This window comes from Gossypium hirsutum, chromosome D13 (assembly GCF_007990345.1).
Source record: "Gossypium hirsutum isolate 1008001.06 chromosome D13, Gossypium_hirsutum_v2.1, whole genome shotgun sequence".
Taxonomy (NCBI): Eukaryota; Viridiplantae; Streptophyta; class Magnoliopsida; order Malvales; family Malvaceae; genus Gossypium; species Gossypium hirsutum.
Window position 1 is genome coordinate 3,226,602 of NC_053449.1, and position 9,907 is coordinate 3,236,508.

At 36.4% G+C, this 9,907-nt stretch overlaps 2 protein-coding genes across 13 annotated transcripts; both read right to left on the reverse strand.

Annotated features, from left to right (window-relative positions):
- Positions 1-1,815: 1,815 nt before the first annotated feature.
- LOC107918923 (probable receptor-like protein kinase At2g21480) lies at positions 1,816-4,994 on the reverse strand. The gene has a single exon (XM_016848489.2). It carries the CDS (start codon positions 4,780-4,782, stop codon positions 1,960-1,962), a length of 2,823 nt encoding a protein of 940 aa, XP_016703978.1. The 5' UTR covers positions 4,783-4,994; the 3' UTR covers positions 1,816-1,959.
- Positions 4,995-5,445: 451 nt separating this feature from the next.
- Positions 5,446-9,484, reverse strand: LOC107920176 (uncharacterized). 12 transcript variants are annotated; one of them, XM_041109976.1, is made up of 6 exons: positions 9,288-9,484; positions 8,126-8,539; positions 7,603-7,741; positions 7,227-7,273; positions 6,157-7,126; positions 5,446-5,784 (listed from the first exon to the last, which is right to left on the reverse strand). In XM_041109976.1, the coding sequence occupies exons 2-5, from the start codon at positions 8,276-8,278 to the stop codon at positions 6,179-6,181; spliced, it is 1,287 nt and encodes a 428-aa protein (XP_040965910.1). In that variant the 5' UTR covers positions 8,279-8,539; positions 9,288-9,484; the 3' UTR covers positions 5,446-5,784; positions 6,157-6,178. The 12 variants fall into 12 exon arrangements, with proteins under 12 accessions (XP_040965910.1, XP_040965908.1, XP_040965907.1 ...); XM_041109974.1 differs by having other exon boundaries at positions 8,126-8,570; positions 9,288-9,405; XM_041109973.1 differs by having other exon boundaries at positions 8,126-8,579; positions 9,288-9,405.
- Between the last annotated feature and the right edge of the window lie 423 nt (positions 9,485-9,907).

Genomic DNA, 9,907 nt, shown 5'->3' on the forward strand with positions numbered 1-9,907 from the left:
CAAGAATTGCCTAAAGAGATGGTAAATAATTGGTTGACCCGCAAATTAATATGAACTAGTTGAATTGTACTAAAAAATCAGTTGAACTAACAGTTTAACCAAATTTTATAATTTTTTTGATAATTTATTTTATTTTTATAAGATTTTTAATAATTTAAACCAGACAAATTAATTATCAATCCGATTTTAAGAACATTACTAAATTGATGTTTGGTTAGCTTCAATAAATAGTATAGATTATAAAAAAAATTTGGGAAACTTGTAGAATTGATAATGATTTAATCAACCAAATTGATCTTGACCCATTCTTAAAACTTTTCTTTTAATCAAGTTTTTTGGGTAAATTGTAAAAATAGTCACTTTTGTTTGTCTCAGATTATATTTTAGTCACTTATGTTTGAAATGTTAGGTTTTAGTCAATTACATTATCGTTTTGTTATGAAGTGGTCACTTTACCGTTAAACTCCGTTACTTCCCTAATGACAATCCTATGTGGCAATCCAAATAGGTTTTAAATGTAAACTTAGCTGTCCAATTATTGGGATTAGGTTTTTAATTAAATAAATTTAATTTGGACTACCATGTAGGACATCCAAGTAAGTATTTAAAACTCATTTGGGCTACCATGTAGGACCGCAATTAGAGAGGTAACGGAGCTTAACGGTAGAGTGACCATTCTATAACAAAACGATAACGTAAATGACTAAAACATAACATTTCCAACATAAATGATTAAAATATAACTTAAGATAAACAAAAGTGATTATTTTTGTAATTTACCGATGAAAAGGTTTAGATGAAGAGATTATTCGAGTTAAAATGCAAGATATGCCATTAATAAAGATTGAAAGTAATACAATCATATGATAATATAATATGGAAAATAAATTAAATATTATTATAATGCACATATAAAAATCATATGAAATATTTTGATATAAGTTTTAAGTTTAGAAATTGAATACCCCACACCACATAGAAGAAATAGATTTTAGATAAAATATGTGAACTTATTTTATAATTTTCTTATTTATTTGTTCAGATTTTGTCTATTATAAAGAAGTAATTATTTTACACCTATAACAGCATGTTGTTATAGAGAGATAATTATTTATATAACGAATTTCTATCAAATAAAGAAAGTGAGAGATTATATTTAAAAAAAAAAGAAATTGAGGATCAAATCAACAAAATCAAAAGACGTAGTATTGTTGGTTTTATGCAATTTCTATTTTACGTTTTTTTCACATGATTAATTATAAAATTCAATTAATCGATATGAGTTATCAAATAAAATTAATTAATTTATAAGTTTATGAAGTTGTAAATTCATAATAAAATATTTTGTTAGGGATTTTAATAGCTTATTGAATCGATATCTTTAATTCCACTTATTGAAGATTATCTCATTTAATAAAATATGATTAACAAATTTTTTTCATGTGAAATTTAATCATTTAATAATTAATAGGCTTGTTTATATGAAATAACTATAATTTTAGATAATAATTTAGATCTTATGCTATTATAGAGAATTAATTTAATAAATAACGTACTTCATAATTATGAATGTTGTTGTTATAAGTAAAAAGTTGCTATAAAGAGGAGAAATGATTGTATAAAAGTGTGATTCAACGTCATCCTTATCCCTTTCTAATGGGAGAATGACAAATCAGATTTTTTCTACTGAGATTTTTAGTATTAAGAGGAAAATTTTGATTTGCCATTCTTTTATTGGAAATAGATAAAAATTACGTGAAATCACACTTTCATGCTATCCTTCCTCAAGAGTTAAAATAAAATATAAAAAATCAATTTTTCTAGAAACTTAATTATTATTACTAAATGTTATTATGACAATTAGCTGTTATAAAGAGGGTTGACCATACATGTTAGGTGACAGTTGCATCATGTGAAATGGCTGAATTCATAATCCTAATTATCGAGCCACCCGTTATTTTATCGACCATTCATCCCTTGAAATTGTGCAAATATGGCAGTTCCTGAGTGTTCAATGGTCTGACCTGTGTTGGTTTCTGGGTGAGGAGCTGGAGGATTAGTATCAGATGGAGGAGTGACGGTTGGAGCCGGTGGAGAAGGCTGCACAGGGGCGGCGGCTTCCTCTGATTTTCCCACTGAGGACGATTCTTGCAACTGCAAAGCATGTTCCAAGTTCCATAAAACATCCCCCATGGAAGGCCTGTCAACACCATATTCAGCCAAGCACTTCTCAGCAGCCTCCGCAAATTTGTTCATTGATTCAGCATCGATGGCACCAACAAGCTGAGGATCAATGATCTTTTCAAGCAACCCCTTCCTTTTCCATTGCATTGCCCATTCAGCTAAGCTAACCTGCTCTCTTGGCAACCGTGGGTTAATGGCAGGCCTTGCGCATAAGGATTCGAGGAGAACGACGCCGAATGAGTAAACATCCGATTTTTCGGTTAGTTGCTGCCTCCTGAAATACTCAGGGTCTAAGTACCCAAAGCTGCCTTTCACTGCAGTGCTAACATGATTCTGCCCCATAGGTGTGTCTTTTGATAGCCCAAAGTCAGCAACCTTGGCAACAAAGGCATCATCAAGCAATATGTTGGTGGTCTTAACATCACGGTGAATGATTCCTTGTGCGGTACCGGTATGAAGGTAGTGAAGCCCCCGAGCCGCTCCGATGCAGATCTCAAGCCTTTGCTTCCATGATAACGATGGCAACTCTTTTCCATACAAGTGATCCTTGAAAGGTCCATTGGACATGTACTCATAAACCAGGATCATTTCACTATTCTCATCACAATAACCAATCAGTGAGACCAGGTGCCTATGCCTTAGCTTTGACAACATCTGGATTTCTGTGTGGAACTCTGTGATACCTTGCTCGGATTGCGGGTTCCCTCTCTTGACAGCAACTTGCGTCCCATCATCGATCGTGCCTAAATACACATTTCCGAACCCACCGACACCAATGATGGCGTTCGAGTCAAAGTTCTTGGTTGCTTCTTGCAACTCTGCCAGGGAGAAATAACGGCCTAAGCCTAGTGTTGAAGAGTGCTTTTGAGAACCGCCAGATTTGCTCAAGGAGCTACTGTCTCCAGCATGGAGTGGGAGCAGCCATGAAGAAAAGCTGTTCCTCCTTTGCCAATCTTGGGGCCTCCTCTTCCATCTAATAACCATTGCACCAAGACCAACAAATGCGCCGAACATCATGGCGAAACCAACGACGGCCACCGCACCCTTGTTGCTCGAGCTCGAGCTTCCATCGACACTGAACTCCCCATCCAGACTATCAGCCGCGTTGCTCATTTTCATCACCTCCAAGCCATTAAGAATCGCATTTTTTATTCCGGCACCCTGGCTCAATGGACCGATCTGAACCGAAAGACCATTGCTGAGGGTGGAAGCATTCACCACTATATCTTTGTAGTACGGAACGGCCAACTGACCTGTCAAGCTCGACAAATCCAACTGGGAAATCGCCATTTTACCACAGATGTATACATTGAAAAACAGGTCATTGAGTGTCTTGCTAACAATGTCACAAAAATGCAACCTAATCAAGTAATCAAATGCTTCATCAACTTCCAACTGCCATGTCACATTGAAGTTTGGGTTCACCGTCTTGTCATCAGCCACCGCCATCTCGATGAGAGACGAATACACAGTGGCCGGTGCTATCCACGGGGTCATTTGATCGGTGTAGCTGACTGCAGATGGTAAAGTAGAGGCCTGTTTAGCGAAGTTTTTATCTTTAAGATAATGAGTATCAGGTATCCAAGTCCTTCCTAGGGTGTCATTCACTGGGGTGATCAAAGGACCCCCCATGTTCAACCTATAAACAACTTGGTAACCATGCTGGGTTAAACCGGAAATGGAGTTCACCGGGGTAAGGGAACTGCCGGTGTCGACGATCAAGGTATCTGGCACCGAAACCACCTCGATGGCATTAACGAAAGCGAAGGAATTCTTCATAGGAGAAAACTTGAGAAGGAAATTAGGGTCATTCATGTTAATAAGGTACTCCTTGAGAACAGGTATGGTAGCATTGGCAACCTTGAAGTTATGAAGGATAGCATACTGGTTGGCAGACACAGAGAAGGTTGATTGTTGAAGATCATACTTGTGATCATTAATGGCATAGAAATAGAGACGGAGCCAATGGAAACCGGGGCGTTTCAACGCGAACGTGTAGGTAGCTTCTTGTGGGAAAACCTTGGCGTTTAAGAACAAAGGGGTAGGAAGATCAACATTGGAGACAGAGATTTGAGTATCATCCTTGGTGTCCAACAACTGAGACGCTTCTTGGTCGGTTTTGTAGGTCCTTCCATCAGGGACTTTGGGTGCAGCGTTAGCACCACAGTCGATGAGGATGTTGTCAGTAGGGGTGAAAGGGCCGGTTGCGATGCCGTAAACACTGCTGGGGCACGAAATCAAGCTCCATAACAACATGGCAACCACGAGGATAGCCATTGACGATGATGGTGATGATGATGATGATAATGATGCGTTCTTTTCTATCTCCATCCCGTCTGAATGAGGGATGGATGTTTCCATAAAAAATGAACCAACAAAAAGGGTTCTTTGGAAAACATAAGGTAATGGTGTTAATTTTATGAAACAGGGTTGGCTTGTTCTTGTTGCTGTTGTTTTTGGATACCAATGGTGGAAATCTAATTGACAACAGGAATTGGATTTTGCAAGTCTCAAATTTGTGAACCAATGTTTGTGTTTCGTTTTGTTTGAGTCTTTTGTCATTGCTTTGGTTGAGAATTTGTTTGCATTTATCTCCATTTTTAGCTTGTTTGTCAGTCATTAGACATCGTCAAATGCCTAACACAATTTCCTCCCTTTCTTTTAATAGTCCATGTAATTTTTATTCAAGGTGTCGTCACCGTGATGAGATTTTCATTTTCCATTTTTTTTATTTAAAGAACAAAAAGGGTAAATTCTTTTAATTTAATTTACAAAACTGAAAAATTACTCGTGTTATTGTTATTTTTTTTGGGTACAAAACGCCGGGGAAAATTAAAAGAAACCCTCCTGTTATTGATAGACATTAATTTTATTTTTTCCTATTTCTTTAATTTCTATTAATTTCGTAAACAGATTATTTGTATTAAAGTTATGGATATAAATTGCCCAACAAGCTAAAGCTAAGCTACTAAACTGTTAATTTCCTTATTGATAAATAAATTTAGATAAAAGAACAAATTTTGCGAGAAATGAATTTTTCAATTTCTGATGTAACTAACTTCTAACCACCTTTCCAATTTCCAAACACCGATTCAAAAAGAAGTCGAAATTAAAATCACCTAAACTCAACCCTAACTAATGACCCGACCCGTATTGAACGTATTTAAGAACAACTGGATCCAGTAGACTTTGACTTGTCTACGTGGATTGATGAGAGCATTTCGTCTGGCCTTTGCCTCTTGAGTTCCAAAAAGAAATAAATTGACTTCCAAGAAGATAACCACACAGGGATTTCATATTGAATCAATTCGTGTATGAATGCAATCCAAGCAAGAAACAAGACACCAGATCAGTCTGTACAAAATAAGAACATCATCACTGATGTTATCATATATATATATACTATATTATATTTATATATTTCATTGTTTAAACGTTTCTTCCTGTTGAGCCTATTTTTTTTCACCTATAATTTCCATTTTTCTTCTTTACAGTGCGAGTCCCATGAGATATGACACTGTTGAAAAACTTCAGAAGTCAAGAATTCTTCAAGAATAGCATCCTGCACCACCATGTGCAATCCCTATATATCCAACACAACTGCACACGAGAAGACAATTAGAATCTGTATGGAAAAAACATGAAAAAAAACCACAAGGCCTACCCAAGAAACCAAAGATTTGGCCAACTAAGTTCTAAAGGATATGGATTTAAACGCACTTAAGCGCGTAATACTTCAATTTAGTTAGTTTGGGGCTTGCAGGATTTATGGGCAGTTACGGAAATGTAAAAAAAAAAAACCAGAGATTTGAAGATTTCGATATCTAGCTTGGGTATTTTGAGGTATCAAAATCGATTGATTTCTGTTCCTTCAAAAGCTCAAAAGCAAAGATGGATTGCATTTGCAGTTTTAGAGTTAAGCTCATGAAAAGAACTGAGGAAAAATGGTACATCAGTCTAAGAGGTACCAACCTTCTAACAGCAGACAAGAAATTTAGATCCTACTAGATTTGGCCCAGAAAAATCCCTTTTTCCAGTTAGAATGATTCTCTGAAGGGGATCTACTTCCCTTTGATCCAAAGGAGAAGTGTTTCTTCAGGAAAGGCTTGCCCAAGGAGCTTTTCATGCTTGAACTGGAGGCCTTCCCTTCATGTCCACTGCTTTCCAGACGATTAAATACAATAGGATCCACGTCCATATCACTATCAACAACCCGGCTCCTTGATTTCTTGTTGATTTTGGCCTTAAAATCCATTTCTGCTTTAAATGCTTTCTCAGATAATTTATGTGTCTTCTTCTCCCCCAAAGTGCATATTGGACAAGCAGGGTCATACTTGTCAATTTCAGGGGTCATATTTTCCAAACATTCAGCATGGTAAACATGGCCACAAGTTAGTACTGCGACAACAGAAAGATCATTGCTAATAATAATCTTCTGAGTGCTCCACAAAGATTTTTCTGATAACAGCTTGGAGCAAACACCACATGTTTGCAGATCAACAGACGGCGGTGCAGAGATTCGGCCACTGGGTTTGCTTATTTTCTCACGTTGGAAACCCCATGTGTCATTATCAAAAGACCACCTTTCCCTACGAGATGGAGGCATAAATTCAGAAAGGGCCTGCATAGACCAACCATCAGAAGAACCACCCCGAGAGCCCCCAGTTGATTCATTGCTCCATGAAGGCATTACAAGCCTTTCCTCACCAACTGAGTATCCATTAGGTGACTTTAGTCCTAGAATTCGGTTATCAGATACTTGTCGCAATAGATGATGTCCAGGAGATCTGAGAGGCCACCTCGTTATTGTTGAACCAGTAGGGTGCACGTGACTTTGGGAAGACAAAGGGGATGTTGCCAACGAGGAAGCTGATGGCAAAGAATGTGATAACTTTGAGGGAGACGGGTAAGAAGCCACAGGGGATTCTACCGACTCCTTCACCTGAAACATGATCCAGATTTCTCAAAAGGATGTAACATTAAGAAGTTATCACAGAGTTGGAAGCAGGCCTGAAACTGCCTCCTAAGGGAAAGAGTTTTACCTGCTCTAAGTTCACATCAACAGAGATATTTCTAGAAATAGATTGATCTGCATAATATATGTAGAAGAATGTTAGATAAAACAACTCCAAGAGGACCTTTCTTAACCAACATATTTATAGAATGACACCATTGAACAGATTGACTTTTTCTTTTCCATGAGATGAATGAAAACAAAGAGACAAGTGAGAAAACCTCAGGCCCGACGCCCTCCACCTGCCACACAAAAATAAAAGGAGACCCTCTAGACCCCATACATATCCCGTTCATAGTAATGTAGGAAAGTTGTATTGCACCCATCCTTTACAAAGCTCCGCATGACCCCCCCCAAAAAAAAAGGAAAACTGAATTAAGATGAAGAATTGACACACTACTCACCCAGTTTATGTAACATAATCAAGGTAGTGGGACCATCCAAGAGGCAAAAGATTGCTTGAAGGCGAAAACACAACGGCCAGAAGCAATGGCCTTTCAAAATAGGCCATTGTCCAACCAATAGGCCAAGGTTAATCCAGTCCTGCATGCAATTCCCTTACTAAACTAGATTTTAAGGATTTTATCAAATGATGTAACCAAGTACATTACAGTAAGAAAGGTAGACATCTCGAGAAGGCATGCTCAGAAAATTTTCTTTCAACTGAATTTATACATTATATCTCACTTCGACTAAAGGTGAGAGCTTAAGCTCCTCATTTTTTAAGATTTACTCAGAACTCAGAAGCACCTTTCTTTGTTTATATTCCTTATACTTTTTCATTCACAACTAGTTCTTGTCTATCTAATTCAGTTATGCTCTCATATGGTAACATCATAACAGGAAACTAGTTTACCATTCAAAACTAACTTCTACATTTCCAGATACCATATGGTTCACAATAATACCAGAATCCCAGTAGGTTACCTGAAGCAGGAGTTCTTGCATGTCCAGCAGTTCCTTCAGAAGTTGGGGACTTTTGCCACGTACGAGACTGAAAACTCTCGGATGAATTTCCATCCTCTGATGCACATGCAGATTCATATTTGATCTCTGATCCATCATTCCGACTAACTGCATCCGAAAACCAACTTATAGAAGTGTCTTCGCCAGCTACACGTCCTCGGTTATCCCAACGAAAACTCCAAGTTGGAGAATACCTCATATTCCTATGTAAAACCTCACTACCTGATCCATTTACGATAGTTTTGTCTCTAGCAGCAACACAACATGCAGCCCCCATGATCCACCCCAACACAAACTAATTCTCTAGAAGTATTCAAACAACCACCATTCACATTGCCCGGAAAATGAATTCGATCAAAATTAGCATAGGTGTTACTGCATAAGGAAAACAACCGGCTTCACACACCTTCAATTACTAACACCAAAAAAAGAATTCAATAAGCGTATCGATAAATTACAAAATAAAGTACTAGTTAAATTCATTGCACTTGATTTTAAAACCTAAATTTAATCCTCAAAAAAACCCACCAAAAAGGAAGTCGAGATTAAATCCCCCCCCATTTAAGAAATTAAGTAATTACCAATATTGATAGTAAAATGAACTTCAATCAGTTAACAGCTAGCAGAGAGACAAAGTGAAAGAGCTCAGAAGAACACTGTTAGTATGCTCACCAACTCACTCAAAACTCAAGAGAGAGCATAAGATAACAGAAAAACAATTCACCAATTTTATTTTATTTTTTGAAAAAAAGGTGAGGAAAAAACAAGCATAGATCAATTAGATTATTTCTAGGGACTAAATAAGAGTGAATTCAATTACAAAAAATATATATATACTAATAATCAATATCATTGATTGGGAAGTTTTAAAAAAAAAACCCTAAATATAGTAAAACGAACAATATCGAAATCACTATAAAGGTGAAGAAGAGATCCGAAATAAATGCCTAAGTAACAGTAATCCCCGGTCCAGGTCAAGATAACCACGGCAAAAAATCAAAATCAAAATCTAAAACATCTATGTTTAAGGAGAAAAAAAAATCAAATAAATAATACTTGACTACCAAACAATTCTTACATATCGGAACAAGATAAATCAAAACCGACGGCAATCGAACCGTACCTCTCTGAGCTCCGATAGACGGCGGCGTATTTGTAAATAGAGAGCAGAGTGTTTTAAAATAAGGCTGCTTTGTTCTTCGTTTTAACTTTCGTTTCTTTAAGTATTTTCAGGGCAGGAAGCGGAGAAAAGAGTGAAGTCGTTTTAGACGGCTTTATTTAACGTCGTTAGAATCTGTTTAGCTACCGACGTTGAACTCCTTTATTAATTATTAAGTCTTTACTTATTTATTACCGCATCAAATATTCAGATTTAGTTATTTTATGGATTTTTTTCACCATATCATTTATAGTTTTGTCCAATTAAAAGATGACATATCATCTTCTTTTTTCACATTATATGTATCTTTAGATTAAACTTTCAAATTAAAGATGATGTGTCTTTTTTTAATTGGACGAGATCATGATTGATTTTCAAATTAAAACAATCAAAACTATATCAACATACATACATAAAAATAATTAAGATAAATATTAAAATTTTACACTAATATTATAAATTGGTACACATCGGAATGTTCAAAACACACCGAAATTTTAATAGAAATAGAATTAACTATTGTGCTCCAAACTTTAAAATGTTTTAATTGAATCCTCAAAATATCAATTAAACTCTTTTATCGG